The following is an 18,252-nucleotide window of genomic DNA, read 5'->3' on the forward strand; positions in this document are numbered from 1 at the left end:
AAATATTCTTTCCATTTAGGGTAAAGATTTGCTATGGAATCAAGAAAAAAACCTATTCCAATAATCTATATTATTCAACTGGTCATATATTAACATGATGGACATCCAAGGATCACCAACATTTAAGGAAACCACAAGAATGAAAAAGGCCCATGATGAAAAAAAGAACAAACAACTCTAGAGATAACAGGTAATTCGAGGGAAAAAGAAAGAAAAAGAATTCTAATTAACATCTTCAGAAAAACTGGATATTGTACCTACAAAACAAGAAGTGTATGAAAGAATAGAATTAAAAGAACAAAGAGTATAGTTTAAAGAAATTTAATAGAATGCCTATCCACCACCATCTCCCCCACCCCCGCCCTGCAACATACAGAAAAACTTGAAAAGTTGGAACAAAAGTTGAAGAAATACAGAGTAATAACCCAGTGTGGGTGATAATCTCTTTCAAAACAGTACAGGAAAAGAGACTCCTCTGTCCTCTCCAACACACACACACACGAGGAAAAAATAATGGAAAGGACCCAGACAATACAGAGCAGGAGAAGAAAAAAATATATATACTACTAAGTACATCTTTGATCTAGAGTAGAAGTTGTCAAACTTGAGCCAACAAGCCAAATCCTGCCAGCACCACTTTAGCAATTAAGGTTTTACTGTAATACAGAATGCTTATATGTTTACATGTTCTCTGTGGCTGCTTTCCTACTAACTACAACAGCAGAGTTAAGTTGCAACAGGGACCATATGGTGTGCAAAGCCTAAAATATTTACCATTTGGTCTTTTACAGAAACATTTGTCGAATCTTGATCTATAGCTATGCTGTCCAATATAGTAGCAACTAGCCAAATGCAGTGTTTAAATTTAAATAATAAAATTAAAACTTCAGTTCCTCAGTCATGTCAACCACACTGTAAGTGCCCAACAGCCATATGTATTTAATGGTTATTGTACTGGACACTGTAGGCATAGAACATTTCCATCAACAGAAGAAATTCTGCTGGACATGGCTTATTTGGAAATTACTACAATAGATCACTAGAACTGTATTTTAATTATTGCTTTAAAAAGTACTATAGTGAAAAAATAAACATATAGGTAAGAGAAGCAGGAAGAAAGATTAAATTCAGAAAAAGATAAATTAGTAATGTTAGAAATGGAAATCATTAATGCATAAACCTAAGATGTCATTCTATGAAAATACCTTTAAAAAAAATATATATATATATATTACCTTTAAAAAAAAAAAAAATATATATATATATATATTTTTTTTTTTTTTTTTTTTTTTTTTTTTTAAATAATGCTTCAGGGGCACCTGGGTGGCTCAGTCAGTTAAGCATCCAACTTCAGCTCAGGTCATGATCTCGCAGTCTGTGAGTTCAAGTCCCAGGTCAGGCTCTGTGCTGACAGCTCAGAGCCTGGAGCCTGCTTTGGATTCTGTGTCTCCACCTCTCTCTGCCCCTCCCCCACACATGCTCTGTGTCTCTCTCTGTCTCTCAAAAATGAATATTACAATTTTCTTTAAAATAATGCTTCAAAGTTATTCAGAGAAAAGAAAATCCAAATATATAGCATTACAAATAAGTTAGTAAATGTCATCACAGATATATAAAAGAATTATATTATATTATATTATATTATATTATATTATAAAAGAATTCAATGTAGGGAATGCAAATAATGCTATCAAACTTGAAAGTAATAAAAAAAAGTGTTTCCTAAGACAATATAATTCAAAGAAAGGTAAAATATGGAACGAGTCATGAATAAAAAGTTTTAAAAAGTTGTATAATAGATGGCTCCAATTTAGTTCTGAGTTAACAAGGAAAATGTTTGCTACGAATTTTAATTTTCATCTTATACTGCAAGAAACTTCATATCCAGTATATAAAGTATAAACATATTTCATACCCAGACTCTTAAACTAGAAAACAGTAGTCAAAATAACATATTTCCCTCTGTTAACACTACTCATTGGGCCAAGAATTATATATTTCTTTAGAGGGGAGCTTTACTAGTCTTTGAGACCCTCCATGCAAAATCAGATATGATGTAAGAAGCTTCAAATAGAATGGTTTTAAATATGTGGCCTTTCCCTGGGTTTCCATAATTATTCATAGTGAAGATGAACTGATCACACCTCATCAGAAATGTCCAGGACAATTAGAACAACACATGGGTTCAGATTAGCACAACAGTTTTATGCCTATGAGATTCCTCAAAGGTAACACACGAAAGGAGCACCTGGCACCAGTCACCAGTTGTTCAATTCCTTATTTGGGCTTTCTTGAAGAATAGTCCCAGTTTATCCTGCTCTAAAATTTCTTTTACTTTTATCACTGAAAATTGTTAGTGTTCTAGTGTTTACCATTAAAAACGTCTTGTTTACCTTTATAGATACATTTACTTGACAAATTTCCTTGAACTAAAACATGTTTACCTTCTGACACATTTACCCTACTACACTGAATATTCCAACATAGGAGTATACAATGGATTTTTAAATTTTAATTTTAAACTCCCCCAGTTTTCTGTTTATATTTAAATATCCACTAAAAGCGGGATGAACATAAGTACTCATGTGCTCTGGACAGTTCCAGATTATACCTGCTTTCCTTGCATCCAGTATAATGTGTTATTTTGGCATTCTTAAAATTTCCTAAAAAATTCATGGGTCAGTGAGGAAATCAAACCAAAAAAGTTGAAAATATTTTGAAATAAATGCTTATGAAAACATAAAATATTAAAAGTTGTAGGATGCAGCAAAAGCAGTATTTAGAGAAATTACACTCTTAACTATAAACAGTATATTAGAAAAGAAGGAAGAAAATTGATGAATTAAGCTTTTATCACAAGGGGGAAAACCAAAATCTCAGCAAATCAAAACCAATAAATGTAGAAAACAGATAAAAATAAAAAGCAGTAATTGACATAGTAAAAAGTGAACATAAAACAGAAAAAAAATTAAGCCCAAAAGTTGATTTTTGGGAAAAGAATAAAAATGAAAAATCTCTAGCAATCCTATGAAAAAAGAAAGAAACACAAATAATATTAGCAATTATAGTCATTAAAAACGTAGTAAGAACTGTTTCTAGTATGGTGAAGTACACTTACGACAAACTCTTCCCATAGACAACCATAAAAGCAAGACCAAATACAAAAACAATTATCTGAAGGCTCTACAGACTAAATAGAAGCCAAAAGATTTTGCTGACGAGTCAAAGTTGTAAAAGATTGTCACAAAGGTTTCTTATTTTTACAGATTTAGTTTCAGCACAATACAGTATAAGTAGTTAAAAAAGGAAAAAAGTCATCCTGAAAAACCTGAAGTATCGCAAACTAACCAATGAAATGGGGAAGCCAGAAAAAAAATCTACCTAATCAATGTGATTTTACTTATTGAAAAAGTAATGATTCAATATAGCAGGGAAAGAACTGTCTTTTCAATAGATGGTAGTAGGTCAATAAACTATCTATATAGGAAAAACAAATACACCTTTACTCCTACCTAACACCGAAGGAAAAATAAAATCAATTCCAGCAGATTACAGAAGAAATATCTAGAAGAAACATTGAGATCATCTTTGAAATCTTGGAGTAGGCAAACAGCCATAAAATAAAAAATTGATACATCAGAATATATTCTGACTAAAAATGAAAGACAAAAATATGAAAAGGTAGGGCACTCGGCTGGCTCAGTCTGTGGAGCATGCTACTCTTCATCTCAGCATTGTGAGTTAAAAGCCCCATGTTACGGGAAAAGATTACTTAAAAAATAAAATCTTAAAAAAAAAAAAAAATATGAGGGGCACCTGGGTGACTCAGTCGATTAAGCATCTGACTTTGGCTCAGGTCATGATCTCACAGTCCATGAGTTCAAGCCCCATGTCTGGCTCTGTGCTGACAGCTGAGAGCCTGGAGCCTGCTTCAGATTCTGTGTCTCTGTGCCCCTCCTCCACTCCAGCTTGGTCTCTCCCTCTCTCTCAAAAATAAATAAACATAAAAAAAAAAAGAATATGAAAAGGGAAGTCACAGACTAAGAGAGGAAATTTGTAACACATTTATTCCAAACTGGACTTCTTTCCAAAATATAAAAAGAATCTAAAAATCTAAACAATCCAACAATACTTAAAAAAAAAAAAAAAAAATTAGCAAAGACATGACCAGACTCTTCACACAAGAAGTTTATCTAAATGGCCAATAAACATACAAACAGGTGCTCAACTTGATCAGTTAAAATCCAAATGACAATGTCATACCACAACCCTTTCAGAAAGGCTACAGTGAAAAGAAAATATTAAGTGTTGGTAAGGATGACAGGCAACTGAAATTCTCAAACATTCCTGGTAAGAGTGTAAATTGGTACAACCACGTTAGAAAAATATTTGGCCCCAAACAGCAAACTAGCCAAATCCCTTTCAACAGTAGAATGAATAATGAATTGTGATATATTTACACAATACTACAATTTTTTTAATTTTTAATTTTTATTTAAAAAAATTTTTTTTACATATATTTTATTTTTGAAAGACATAGAGCGACAGAGTGCAACTGGGGTAGGGTAGGGGCAGAGAAGAGACAGGGGGACACAGAATCCGAAGCAGGCTCCAGGCTCTGAGCTGTTAACACAGAGCCTAATGCAGGGCTCAAACTCACATACTGTGAGATCGTGACCTGAGCCGAAGTCGGACGCTTAACCAACTGAGCCACCCAGGTGCCCCAATTTTTTTTTTTTTAAGTTTATTTGAGAGTAGCAAGCATGGTGGAGGGGCAGAGAGAGAGAGAGAGAGAGAGAGAATCCCAAGCAGGCTCTGCACTGACAGCACAGAGCCCAATTCAGGGATTGAATTTATATGAACCGTGAGATCATGACCTGAGCCGAAATCAAGAGTTGGATGCTGAGCCATCCAGGCATCCCTACACATCACTATAAAGCAATAAATAATCCACATCTGTACACATTAATAGCAATCATTTCACAAATACAGTGTTGAACAAAAGAAGTCAAATAGTGATGGCTTCATTTACATAAAGTACAAAAACAGGTAAAGCAAATCAGGACCATGGTTTCTCTTCGTGAATGTACTAAAAGGAAGCAAAAAGAGATTATATGGGGTTAAGAACTCACCCTGTGCACACATGATTTTGACATTTATTCATTCAATCATGCTGCCAGAACACCATCAGACCTTGTAGTAAGCCTCTACAAGATCTCTATTAATATGGTTTACCTTCATAGTCACAGTTGTAATATGAACCCTAAGTCTCAAAAAGCCACTGAGGTTTCCATTTCAGTCATAAGATGCTAGTTGCTTACCATGACCATTAAGTTTTCTGATATACCTTAAATAGGTTGCTACAGTTTTAAAACTGCACTCGAAGACTTCTCAGAATACCAACTTGTTGGAACCCTTGTGAAAATGGTCCTACTATGTGGCAACAAAAGTGATATAGATATTGCTTATGGAAACCTCAGATTGAAATTTTATACAGCTAATTTCATATTAAAGAAGTTTTAGGGTTACAATAAAATTGAGAGAAAAGTACAGAAATTTTCCATATACTCTTGACTCCACACATGTACAGCCTCCCCTATTATCAATATTAGTCACCAGAAAATAGCACATTTTTTTACCAAGGATGAACCTATATTGAGATATTATAATCACCCAAAGTCCACAGCTGATCTTAGGATTCACGTTTGGTGCTGTACATTTCTATGGGTTTGGACAAAAGTATAGTGACATATCCAACAATTATATGGAACATTTTCACTAAAAATCCCCTATGCTCTGTTTATTCATCTTTCCCCACCAAACACTTCTGACAACCACTGATCTTTTTATGGTCTCCACAGTTTTGCTTTTCCAGAATTTCATAGAGTTGGACTAGGTATGTAGCTCTTTCAAATTGGTTTCTTTCACTTAGTAATTTGCATTTAAGGTTCCTCCATGTCTTTTCATAGCTTGATAGCTCATTTGTTTTTACCACTGAATAATATTCCATCGTCCAGAATTTTATTCATCCATTCACTTAATGAAGGACATCTTGGTTGCTTCTAAGTTTTGGCAATTATGAATAAAGCTGCTATAAACAAACATCCATGTGCAAGTATGTATGTGGCTATTTTCAACTCCTTTGGATAAATGCCTAGGTGAATGACTGTTGGAGCATATGGTAAGAGCATGTTCAGTTTTGTAAGAAATCTCCAAATTATCTTCCAAAGTGGCTGTACAATTTTGATTTTCATCAGCAATGTATAAGAGTTCCTGTTGCTCCACATTCTCATCAGCACTTGGTGTTGTCAGTGTTTCAGATTTTGGCCACTTTAGTAGGTATGCACTAATATCTCAACGTTGCTTAAATTTCCATTTCTCTGATGACATATGATGTGAAGCATCCTTTCATTTGCTTTTTGTCATTTGCATGTCTTCTTTGGTCAAGTGTATCATAAGGTTTTTGGCCCATTTTTAAATCTGGTTGTTTACTATGGAGTTTTTTTTTTTAAAGAGTTTATATATTCTGGATAACAATATTTTATCAGGTATATCATTTGCAAATATTTTCTTGAGTATGTAGCTTTTCTTCTCATTCCCTTGACATTGTCTCTCAAAGAGCAAGAGTTTTTAATTTTAATGAACTCAAGGTAATCAATTCCTTCTTTCATGGATATCTTTGGTTTCACATCTAAAAAAGTATCATATACCCAAGATTGTCTAGTTTTCTCCTATGTTATCTTCTAGGAGTTCTATAGTTTTGCATTTTATGTTTAGATATGTGATCTAGTAGAGCTAATTTTTGTGAAGGATGTAAGGTCTGTGCCTAGATTCTAATTTTTCTTTGCCATTTATATGTTCTTCCAGCATCATCTGTTGAAAAGACTATCTTTGCTTTATTATATTACCTTCGCTCATTTGTCAAAGATCAGTTGATTGTAGTTATGTGAGTTTATTTCTGGGTACTCTATTCTGTTCCACTGATCTGTCTATTCTTTTGCCAATTCCACACTGTCTTAATTAGCGTGACTTTGTAGTAAATCTTGAAGTCATGTGGTTTCAGTCCTCCAATTTTGCTATTTGTGTTTGCTATTTTTGGTCTTTTGCCTCTTCATAAGAACTTTAAAATCAGTTTGTCAAGGGGCGCCTGGGTGGCGCAGTCGGTTAAGCGTCCGACTTCAGCCAGGTCATGATCTCGCGGTCCGTGAGTTCGAGCCCCGCGTCAGGCTCTGGGCTGATGGCTCGGAGCCTGGAGCCTGTTTCCGATTCTGTGTCTCCCTCTCTCTCTGCCCCTCCCCCGTTCATGCTCTGTCTCTCTCTGTCCCAAAAATAAATAAAAAACGTTGAAAAAAAAAATTAAAAAAAAAAAAAATCAGTTTGTCAATATTAATAAAGTAATTTGCTGGGATTTTAATTTGGATTGCATTGAATCTAGAGATTAATTTGGGAAGAACCAACACCTTGACCTTGAGTTTCATACCCATTAACATGGAATATCTATTTTTTTTGGTTTTTCTTCAATTTTATTCGTCAAAGTTTTGTAGTTCTCCTCTTATAGATCTTATAAATATCTTTTTCAGATTTATGCCTAAGTACTTAATTTTTTTGGCTACTAATGTAAATTAGATTGTGTTTTCAATTTCCAATTCCACTCATTCATTGTTGGTATATAGGAGCTGATTTCATTTCGACAGCAAGGAGAGATGGCTTTAATGAGAATGTGTAGGTTGAAGTGAGATTTGAAGGATAAGTAGAAATTAACTAGTGGCCTTTAGGAGGAGGAAAACTTGTGGAGTACAGGAGAATGAATAAATGCTAGAGTAGAGAGAGTAAGGAAATTTACAGAATGATGTGCCTAAAGAGGCAAGTAGAGGGAACTACATGCAAGTGCTTAGTATTGTTTTTATATTATCAGATTTCTATTTAGAAAGGATTAGGATAGCTCTTGAATAAAGAATATACTGCAGGTGAACCATGATGAGGGCTATATGTCCCAGAATGGATTAGAAAGCTATGAAGAAGTAAACTCCATAGGTCTTGGCTATGTAATGGATACGGCAGAATGATGCTTGAAAGAGGACCTGAGTGGGGCACCTGGGTGGCTCAGTCAGTTAAGCGTCAGACTCTGATTTCGGCTCAGGTCATGATCTCACAGTTTGTGAGTTCGAGCCCTGCATGGGGCTCTTCACTGACATTGAGGAGTTTGCTTGGGATTCCCTCCCTTTCTCTCTCTCTGTCTCTCTGCCCCTCCCCTGCTTGCACTCCATCTCTCTCTCAAAATAAATAAATATTCAAAAAAAAAAAAAAAAAAAGAGGACCAGAGTGTAAGTGAGGTTACTTGTCTTAGGCAACTAATTCTGTAAATGGTCCTATCATTTACGGAGATACAAAACACAAGAGAAAATTCATTCTTGGGCATTATGAGTTTGAGGTCCCACTAAGATTTTCAAGAAACAGGTAAAGTAAATACCTGAATTTATACTTCTGGAAGTCAGAGAAGCGTTCTGGACTATTTATGTTAATCATTGATATATAAATGGTAACTGAAGTCCTGGGACTGGATAAAAGTAAGAATATGGAATAAAAAGTCAAAATGGTCTTAAGGATTGCAAGATTTAATGGCAGAAAGGAGGGAAAAGAGCTTCTTTTCTTTTACACACCTTAGCCATCGAATTGTCCCCCCTCCTTTCAAAAACTGATCCTTCTCCTATGCTATGATTTCCATTCCTTGTATTTCATTCAGGTCCTTTGCTTTATCAGTTGTCTAGAATTATTTTCCAGTGCCTATTTTCTTTCTCTCTTTAACAAAACTCCTCCCTTAAACCTTTGTCATCTCCCTCTATCCCCCTTCATAGGAAAGCTTTCTAAAATGTAAAATGGTCTTTTACAGAATATTCATTTGCCATTCAATCCTAAATATAATTATTTTACTTTTAATTTTGCTACTCCATCAAATCTTCCTTTAACAAAATCTAAGAAACATTATTACTAAATCAAATAAACACTTCCCAACTCTTACTTTACTTTCTGTTCCTCTGCCCACTTTTTATTTATTTATTTTACATTTTTTTTTAATTTATTTTTGAGAGGCAGAGAGAGACAGAGTGTGAGCGGGGGAGGGCCAGAGAGAGAGAGGGAGACACAGAATCCGAAGCAGGCTCCAGGCTCCGAGCTGTCAGCACAGAGCCTGACATGGGGCTTGAACCCACGAACCGTGAGATCATGACCTGAGCCGAAGTTGGACACCCAACCAACTGAGCCACTCAGGCGCCCCAACTGCCCACTTTTTAAATGTTCACGTACCCCAAAGTTTATTCTTGGTTCTTTTTTCTTCTCATCTTAAAGTATATATTTCCTTGGTGACTTTATCCATTCCCTTGAGGTAAACTCCCAACATGTGCTAATTAATTTCAAATCTATATGTTTCATCTGTCAAATCTATATGATCCCTCTGTCACATAATCCACGGTGTATTGGACATCTCTAGTTGGATACTACAAGGGTACCTCCAATTAAACATATTCAAAACAGGGGCATCTGGGTTGCTCAGTAGGTTAAGCATCTGACTTCGGCTCAGGTCATGATCTCACCATTCCTGAGTTCAAGCCCCGCGTCGGGCTCTGTGCTGACAGCTCAGAGCCTGGGGCCTGTTTCATTCAGATTCTGTGTCTCACTCTCTGTCTCTGCACCCACCCCCCTCGTACTCTGTCTCTCTCTCTCTCAAAAATAAGCAAACATTAAAAAATTTTTAAACATATTCAAAACAGATTTTAAAAACTCATTTTATTATCTCCCATTCTGTACAACAACTAACACGAGAAGTACAAAATTCTGCTGTTTTCCTTTATTCTTGATCCTCTGTTATTCACAAACCCGTTCAAAGCAGAAACCTGTTAGTCATCTTTGATTCCTCCTGTCAACTTTCCTTGGTCATATCAATTCTACTCCTCATAGTAATCTCTAATTCATTTCATGTTTTTTATCCCAATCGATTCTCTTCTAGTATACTCTTAGCCAAAACACAACAATGAAATATGATCATCATGCTAACACTTTACTTAAAATTTTTAAGTGATTTCCCATTTCCCATTATTTTTACAAAAAATAAGAACCACAACCTTAAAAAAAAAAATCAATTAGACCTTTGTCTAACTTCTCTAGTCTCTTCTTAGCACTCTGTATAAATCATGAGAACTAACCTGCACAGAAGCAATGGGTGCAGATTTATTGAAGAAAGTCTCTGCATTCTCTGTAATGGCTTTCATTGTCTATAATGCCCTTATCTCTTACACATCCTTCATCCACACAGGTTAAACTTCCTTTTCAGTAGAAACTTCCCACAACCCCCCTCTCTCAGTCCAAGTTAGGTAACCTGCATTTGTCCTCCAAGGATTTATAATATACTTTACTATCCTATTTACCCACTTTCCTCCCACAACTCAAGGAGAAAAGAAACTATTCTTTCTCCTATAACCTGAATGCTTAGCCTACTGCCTGGGATTTAGTATGTGCTCAATAAACAATTGTTGTTAATTAAGTTGTTATTAATCATTATTAACACCACACCTAAACATATTCTTTTAACTCTTCCCTTCCACAAATACCTCATTTATTCCAATGTTTTATACACAACTCTACATACTGGTAAATTCAAGATTTTGCTTTGAGGGCAAAAGTTTTGTCTTCATCAAAAAAAAAAAAAATTAAGACAGATTAATTTATTCTATGATTATGTTATATGAAAGATACAGCCTCATTTCAAGAATGGCTTTGTGTGCATATATACGGCATGCTTTCCTAATTATAAAGTTGAAAAACAATTCTTCATTTCTAGTAATAAGATAAAGCATCATACCATTGCCTTTAAAAAACTAAAGGGTGAAGTAAATGGAGTAGAAAATAAGGGAATATGTAGTAAAGAAGCCCATAAACATTCAATATTAGTAGTATTTCAAAGTTTTCAGAGCAGCAAAAATATCCAAGAAGTTTCCATTTGATATTAGACTGCTTTGTTCCTTTTGTTTTGGCCTTCTTAGTACTTATTCACCACAGGAAAATATTAGTGCCAATTGTCCAATGTGTTCACTTCAACTGCTATGCTGTTTTCTACATGTTAATCTTGTATCCCCAAATGAGAACATTTTTACTTCAATAGGCCTAAAATGACATATTAGGTCTAAGCAGAAAGCAAGCACTCAACAGCTATTTACTGAATAATTTCGATTACAAATATATACTGATGAAAGAGTCTAAATGAAAGCATCTAAACCTTGATCAAGCTTTCCAGCTGATATATTGTTAAAGAGTAAGGTGGTTTGTTTTGTAGTCTTAACATTTTACTTTAAAAACAAAAACAAAACCCACCAGCCACTATTTCACAATACTAACTGCAATTTATCAAACAGAACAGGCCAAAAAGTTTTAACAAGTCACTGCGATTTAAGACAATCCTATGGCAAGAATTTCAGTGAGGTTGGATATATTTTTAAAGTATCATAAATCACTGTCAAAACCAATAATCTAGTAATGCAGGCATGATTTGGGAGTCTATTTTAGTTTAGTCATTTGTCAATCGTGAATACCTTAAAAATCACTCCTCTAACCAGCTCAGTTTTGAGAAAAGTTTTAAATCCAAAGACACATCTCTAAATCACATCTTTTTTCAGCACATAAAATTCTAATAAAAAAGCTCTCAATTCAGAGTTCACAAATCACTAGAAAAAGAAAGTACATACACATCCAATACTCACCAGGTTTTTTTTTGGGGGGGGGGGGGCGGGAGAAGAGACTTAAAGTATTTTCTGTTATTTGCAGCTGCCTTAACAGCAAATGACAATTAAATGTGTGAACAAGGTTGTCAGAGTAACACTTGTCATTCACACTACTTATGGAAACGCGCCCCAAGACTTCCAGAAGCACTAATTAAAATTAACGAAAGCTTCTCATGGGGACTTGTCAAAGAAGTACATTTTGTCATTTGTTGTTTGAAACAGGAACACCAAATCGCCTCAAAGCTCAAGAGTTTTCCCCTTAAGGTCTAAATTCAACCCACCTCCCTGGCATCGGCACTGATGAACTGAGCCCAGATGCTGAGCAAGCAACTCATTAAGAGTTCCAATTCCAGTTTCTTCAATATAACACAACCATCCCAAGAAAGAAAAAAAAAAGAAAGAAAAAGGAAAAAAACAATCCTGATGTTAAAGGCGGTATGAATTTTCTTTCAGAAATCAGAAGAGAAAGAGGCGAGGGAAAATATCTTTTCTCTTTACCAAGGAGCGGTGAAAGGTGCAATTTCCCACTGGTAGTTTCTAGATATATCGCTCCTCTACTAGCCTTTTCTTTAACTCAGAGAGAATACTCAAAACGAGAAAAATTTTGAACACGACCCACCTCTATCCCCAAAGAACCAAGGTAGACTCACCCAGGACTCAGGTGGGCCTTTCTCACCTGGGCCCCAGAAAAGTCCGCCGTCCCCACGTAGAGCTCACTTTTCAGCAATCCTCCTTGCGATTGGTTGACTAGAAAGAGAACTCTCAATCCTATTGGCCACGAGAGCCGTGGTACTGGGCAAGGAGGCGGGAGTTTGGGACTGGCTCTGACAGGCCCGCTGCTTGAGTTCCCAGAGTTCCTATTGGGTCAACGCGGGAAGCTCCAAGATGGCGGCAGTGGCGACCTGCGGCACCGGCGCTGGGAGTACTGGATCTATGGTGGCGGCAGGCGGCAAGAACAACGTCACCAGTTTCCAAAGGAGGGGTCCTAGAGCAAGCGGTTCTGACAGCAGCTATTCTCGACTGGTGTCCATCGCGGGCACACGACCGTCGGTACGGAATGGACAGCTGCTGGTATCAACTGGGCTCCCAGCCCTGGACCAGCTCTTAGGTCGGTTCAGAACGGAGATTTGGGTTTAGGGAGGGCACCTGCCGGGGAAGCCGCCCTAACCTCACGTCTCTCTCTCCCCCTCAGCCTTCGGACGTGGAGAGGATAGTCCGGTCTGATAGTGACGGAGGGGAGGAAGGGTTACACTGAGACTTCTAAATGCTGTTACTGCTCCCACTTTCTACTGTGGTTCTGGCCCACCAACCTTTTTTAGGTTACGACGGGATCCCTACATGTTTTTTGTTTGTTTGTTTTCTTGAAATGCTGCCTAATAAGGGGGAATCATTAATACTTGGAGACGGTTTGGCCTTCATCTCTAGGATCCCCTCCTGGCCTCTGATTGCACCCTTCTGTCAACCCCAGGTAGTTCGTGGTTTGGCCTAACCTACAAAAGTTTGTATCATTGTGAGAGATGAGCTTCATTTGAAAATGCTGGGGAAAAAAAAAAAAAGTAACTTCCCTTCTTTCACCGCCAGGCTGCTTATCTCCTGGTTCTGAATCTTTAAACAAACTCGACTGGCTTTTAAGGGAATGGATGTTAAAGGCTTATGTGGATTCAAAGGAGTTAAATCCTGTTGTTGATATTGACGGTCATACTAGTGTCTGCGTTAAATATATGTATATAAATTTTTGTTAATTTTTTTCTCTATATATTTTGCCTCCCAGAGTTAAACTCCAAAGATACGTTTAAGGTTAATTCATATTTTAATGAGAAAAATCCAGTTCTTAGGTCTTCCTGTAAAATCTGTAATTTTTCATGAGAAGCCTACTGAAGAGTAGCTTGTTTCATAACTATTATGTTGCAGAGATTGACCACATTAGATTGGTAGGACAGAGCTGCTGTGTTAAGAGCTTGTAAATTAGTTAATACCTGTTAGAATGTTTCTTCATTAAAATTGGTCTATGTTTATATTTCATAACTTCTATATAGTATGTGATATGTGTCGGTTAAATCTTGTACACTTTCATAAAATATTATAAATGACGTTGCTGGTTCTTGTACTTCACTTGACATTTCTCTATTTTTTACCCTTCAAGGTACACTTTTCAGGTAGGTTTAGTGCAAAGGAAGTTGACAAGGCAAGCAAACTGTGAGAAAGAGTGTGGCTTCTTGTCTCTGTTATTTCACGTCCTTAACTGTATCCTGGTTATTTCTACATAAATTTAAGTATTTTCACTTAATTGTTTTAAGTCCGTTGCCTTCCTCAATTTCATGGTACTAAAAACAAATGATTCAAAATATCTAGTTAGCAAATATTTATCTCACCTTTTTCCCTGGTGAATTTTACCTGGTGTTGTCCTATATTTGAACTGAAAGCTTGAAAGCTGTTCTTAATCCTTGCCTTTTTTTTTTTTTTTTAATTCAGTGGAGATCTGTAACTTCATTCACTTGATCCTGAAGCTATTCAAACAAAAAGGTCACATTTCTGACATTATACCTTCAGTTTCTCATTAGAATAACAAAATGCCTAGCACAGTTCCTGGCATATAGTTGATTCTCATTAAGGTCTTGACTGAAAGAAAAATAATGCGTTAAAAAAAAAAAAAAAAACCTGGACAAGAGATTCTGAAACATGTAGGTTGAGTTATGTCTTTGAGCTCTAAAAACAGACACAAATACAGTGATGTGAACAGAGTCATAAAACTAGAGACCGTCTATCTAGGCTGATCTTTGGGCTTCAAATTTAGTGTTCACTATGCTACAGCTGTCTCAAATTTTTGAGAACTCTTAAGTGGCTTTAAGCATTCATCAAACCTAAGACTAATGATTTAAGTATGTGTCTTAAAGCACCCACCAAAAAGTTAACCCAAAGCACCTTCCTTATGTGTTTCTACAATGATATAAACTTGAACTATAATTTAAAAATCTTCCAGATTTGCTTGAGGGAGACCCTAGTATTTGACTGTAATAAGCTTATGCTGAAAATTGGTGTTCATTAAGATAATTGAAATAGGTATCAGTTTTTGGATATTTTGAAATATATTTTGCATGTATACAGTTAATTCTCAAAGAGCACAGAAGTTGAAGAGGTTGTTATTATAGAAGTTAGTACATTTGGAATAATAAATATGTCTAGAAGTATTTTAGTTGTTAACTTCTTAATGGCGTTTTTGTATTTTGATTTTTTTTATTTTGTATAGCTCTGTAGAGCAAATCCATTACATTTGTTTTACATTAAAATATTATTTGGAAGTGAAACATTTGGCTGCTTATGTGTATACACATAAATATAAGTAATTAGATTATATTGTTATTCTAAAATATTATTTGACTCAGATTGTGACAAGCCTAATATAACCGTATTGTGACAAAATATAATGATAGTAGGATGTTATGATACCAGAATGGTGAAACTGTGCTATAACATTGTATTTATTGCCTAAATGTATTTTGTGGTTACTGTGTAACAAGTAAATATTGTATTGTCACTGCCATGCAGTGCAGTGATTTTTACTACTGCCACTGTGATGTCAATGTAATTTTAAGCATAGATGCAAAATATATTTAAATGTATATTTGAATATATTACACAGACAAATTGAATGTTGGTCTTTTGAACATACGCTGATATTTCTATTCATATTCCCAAGTGCTTTATAAATTTGAGGATTCCCCGTATCAACATCTTTTAAATGTGATCTAATCATGTTAAATACTTTTGTTATGACAACTTAAATTTTGTTAGATATTGACATACATTTTCCAACTTGGCCACATTGAAATTTTTTCAAATTCTAAGATTTCCTAACCCAGGCTCCCAGCCTTGCCTTTCCAGGACATTTATGTTGTTATACGAGGACACTATATGTAAATATTTCATTTTTCTTCTTCTGAAGATTGCCAAAAAGTTTACAGTAGGTGAAGGATTCTGGCAGGATTTCTTTTTTTCTAGAATAAAAAATATAGCTCATCCTAGGATCATATTGTCTAACCTGGAGGAATTTTCCCCAATCCCATCCTTCAAAAGGATACTTGAAGAAAGAGTGATTTCCCAGGTTTGACTGGCTTAAAATTTATGTGCTGTTTGGAACTTACTTAGTTTTGACAGTCAAGTGAATAGAATATAGGGATTTGGGATAAATAATAGTTCGGGAAGAACACTCCAAAGAAGACTGATGGTTGCTGCCATTTTCAACACTAATGTCAAAAAGTAAAAATACTGGTGGGCTTATTTCCTTTGCACCACAGTGTCTTAATATAGAGTGTGAAATGTACTTTGAGTTTGGACTGTATATTAAAAATAATCCTGGTTATGATAGTTTAGCAACTGATATCTGTACATTTAAGGGAAATGTAGCTTATTTCTTTGTATTGTTATATAAAATTGTTTCGTATAATTTAAACTACAGAACCATTCTCACTGTTAGTAGCTTTTTCTATTTTGTTTCCCATATTTGCCCAGCTAATAGTTTTGATAATCAAGAATTGTCAGGATATTTACCACCTCCTAGTGACAGATGAAAAAGTTGAATTGTTAACGAAATAAACTGCAATTTAATTTGAGGTATGGCATTAAGTAGTTAAGAACATTGCTATGAACCAAGGAAAGAATATGAACTTTTTGTGCATTGTATTTTCCCTAAAATGACCTTCTATGATTTTATACAAAACTATTCCTTTATAGAAGATACTAGAAAGAACTGATATAAATCGTTGTCTTTCCTGACTTTTCGTTCTGTTCCCTTTTACTTCCTGTAACTGAAAAAGGAGATGTCATTGTAAGATTTCACTTCTGGGCCTTCTTGTCCCAATATATTAATTTGACCTTGCTTACCCAGAATTTATAGCTTAATTAGAGATTTGTTTTGGGAAGTGTATGGGGATTGAATTTTCTACCTTTAAAATCATTTTCTGGGGTCCCTGGCGAGCTCAGTTGGTAGAGCATGTGACTTTTGATCTCAGGGTTGTGAGTTCAAGCCCCACATTGGACATGGAGCCTACTTAAAAAAAAAAAAAAAAAATTGTAGGAGTGCCTGGGTGGCTCAGTCGGTTAAGCATAGACTCTTGATTTCTGCTCAGGTCTTGATCTCAAGGTTGGTGGGATTGAGCCCTGCATGGGGCTTCACACTGTCAGAGCCTGCTTGGAATTCTCTCTTCCTACTACTCCCCCACACATGCACATGCCCTCAAAATAAATAGACATTTAAAAAACAAAAGTTATAAAAATTAAAATTTTAAATCATTTGCTAATTATTCACATGAATAAAAAACAACGTATTTTAAAAATAAAATTTCAAGATAATTGTCAAGATCTTAAATTTTCTGGTAATGTTTTCTAAAGTATTAGATTTTTTCCTAGTTTTAAGACAAAATGCTGTGTCATTTTTAAAATTTAAAACCTTGAAATTAACACTGTAAAAGAATCCTCAAGCTTTCAAACTCATTATCTTACATGTTAATAAACTATTCTACCTGTATTTTTAGTAAGCTGGAAATACATAGACTTATTAAGGAAATCCATAAGTAAAACCAAGAGTTTATTTGCTTAGTGACTTCAATGTGATGATTGCTCTCAGATCTGATTAAAAGAGAGAGGAGGCAATAAACAAGACCATTTCACTCCTTATGTTTCATCACAGAAATAAGATGATTGCTTCCTTCCTGTTACTTACCTGTCAAACATTTTAGTGAACTATTGGGAAAAGATAGTCTATTTTAATTGGGAACTATTAATGTGAAATCTGTGTTCCTTTTCAAATAAAATTACTAATGGATATTTGCATTTAAACATATAGTAAAACGAGCTTTGGTTCAATGTAGCATGTCAAGATAGCCTGTCATGGTTGGTTGCTTAAGCTTTGGATTTTTTGATGAAGGCATAGCTGCAAACTTGCTCAAACTTACGTCAGAACCTCAGTGTATCAAGTGAGGTATATCAAAATACCTTATATAAACAGGTATTTTAGGGAAATGTAAGGTCTTGTCACACTGAAATTTGGAAGAACAGAGGAACTTTGCTGCTATATGTGTGTGTATATGTCCATATCAAATCCTTTCACCTCATACACACACAATAAAAGTTTGAATTTTAAAATAGTAATAAGGTGGCTTCATCTTATTACCCATAACCAGCCTTCAAAATGACCAAACTTTACCTGAGCCCTCCAAATTTGAATCTAGTAAATTTACATAATAGAACCCTTTAGAAAAAAAAATTACCTTTTTAAAACAACTTTTTTTTTTTTAATTTTAGACAGAACGTGAGTTGGGGAGAGAAGCAGAGAGAGAGAGAGAGAGAGTGAGAAAATCTTGAGCAGGACCCATGCCCATGGTGGAGCCCAATGCAGGGCTCAATCTCAGGACCCTGAGGTCATGACTTGAGCCGAAATCCAGAGTTGGATGCTTAACCGACTAAGCCACCCAGGGGCCCCAAA

At 35.4% G+C, this 18,252-nt stretch overlaps 2 protein-coding genes across 12 annotated transcripts in view; one reads left to right on the top strand and one right to left on the bottom strand.

Annotated features, from left to right (window-relative positions):
• Nucleotides 1-12,530, bottom strand: part of IMMP1L (inner mitochondrial membrane peptidase subunit 1) — an 83,512-nt gene extending 70,982 nt beyond the window's left edge. For 2 of the 7 annotated variants that reach the window (XM_058688547.1, XM_058688546.1), the window contains exon 1: nucleotides 12,422-12,479. The gene's annotated coding sequence lies outside the window, so the exon portion shown is untranslated. Of the gene's footprint in view, nucleotides 1-11,047; nucleotides 11,158-12,421 lie in introns of all 7 variants that reach the window. The other 5 variants (XM_058688549.1, XM_058688544.1, XM_058688545.1 and 2 more) reach the window with 5 other exon arrangements.
• Nucleotides 12,531-12,611: 81 nt separating this feature from the next.
• ELP4 (elongator acetyltransferase complex subunit 4) overlaps nucleotides 12,612-18,252 on the top strand; it is a 249,516-nt gene continuing 243,875 nt past the window's right edge. For 4 of the 5 annotated variants that reach the window (XR_009249865.1, XR_009249866.1, XM_058688538.1 and 1 more), the window contains exon 1: nucleotides 12,612-12,879. Coding sequence is in view for 3 of the 5 variants with exons in the window: in XM_058688538.1 (XP_058544521.1) it covers nucleotides 12,657-12,879 (223 nt within the window). In the remaining 2 variants the exon portion in view is untranslated. The remainder of the gene's footprint in view (nucleotides 12,880-18,252) is intronic. The other variant, XM_058688537.1, reaches the window with a different exon arrangement.

Source organism: Neofelis nebulosa, chromosome 10 (genome assembly GCF_028018385.1).
Source record: "Neofelis nebulosa isolate mNeoNeb1 chromosome 10, mNeoNeb1.pri, whole genome shotgun sequence".
Lineage (NCBI taxonomy): Eukaryota > Metazoa > Chordata > Mammalia > Carnivora > Felidae > Neofelis > Neofelis nebulosa.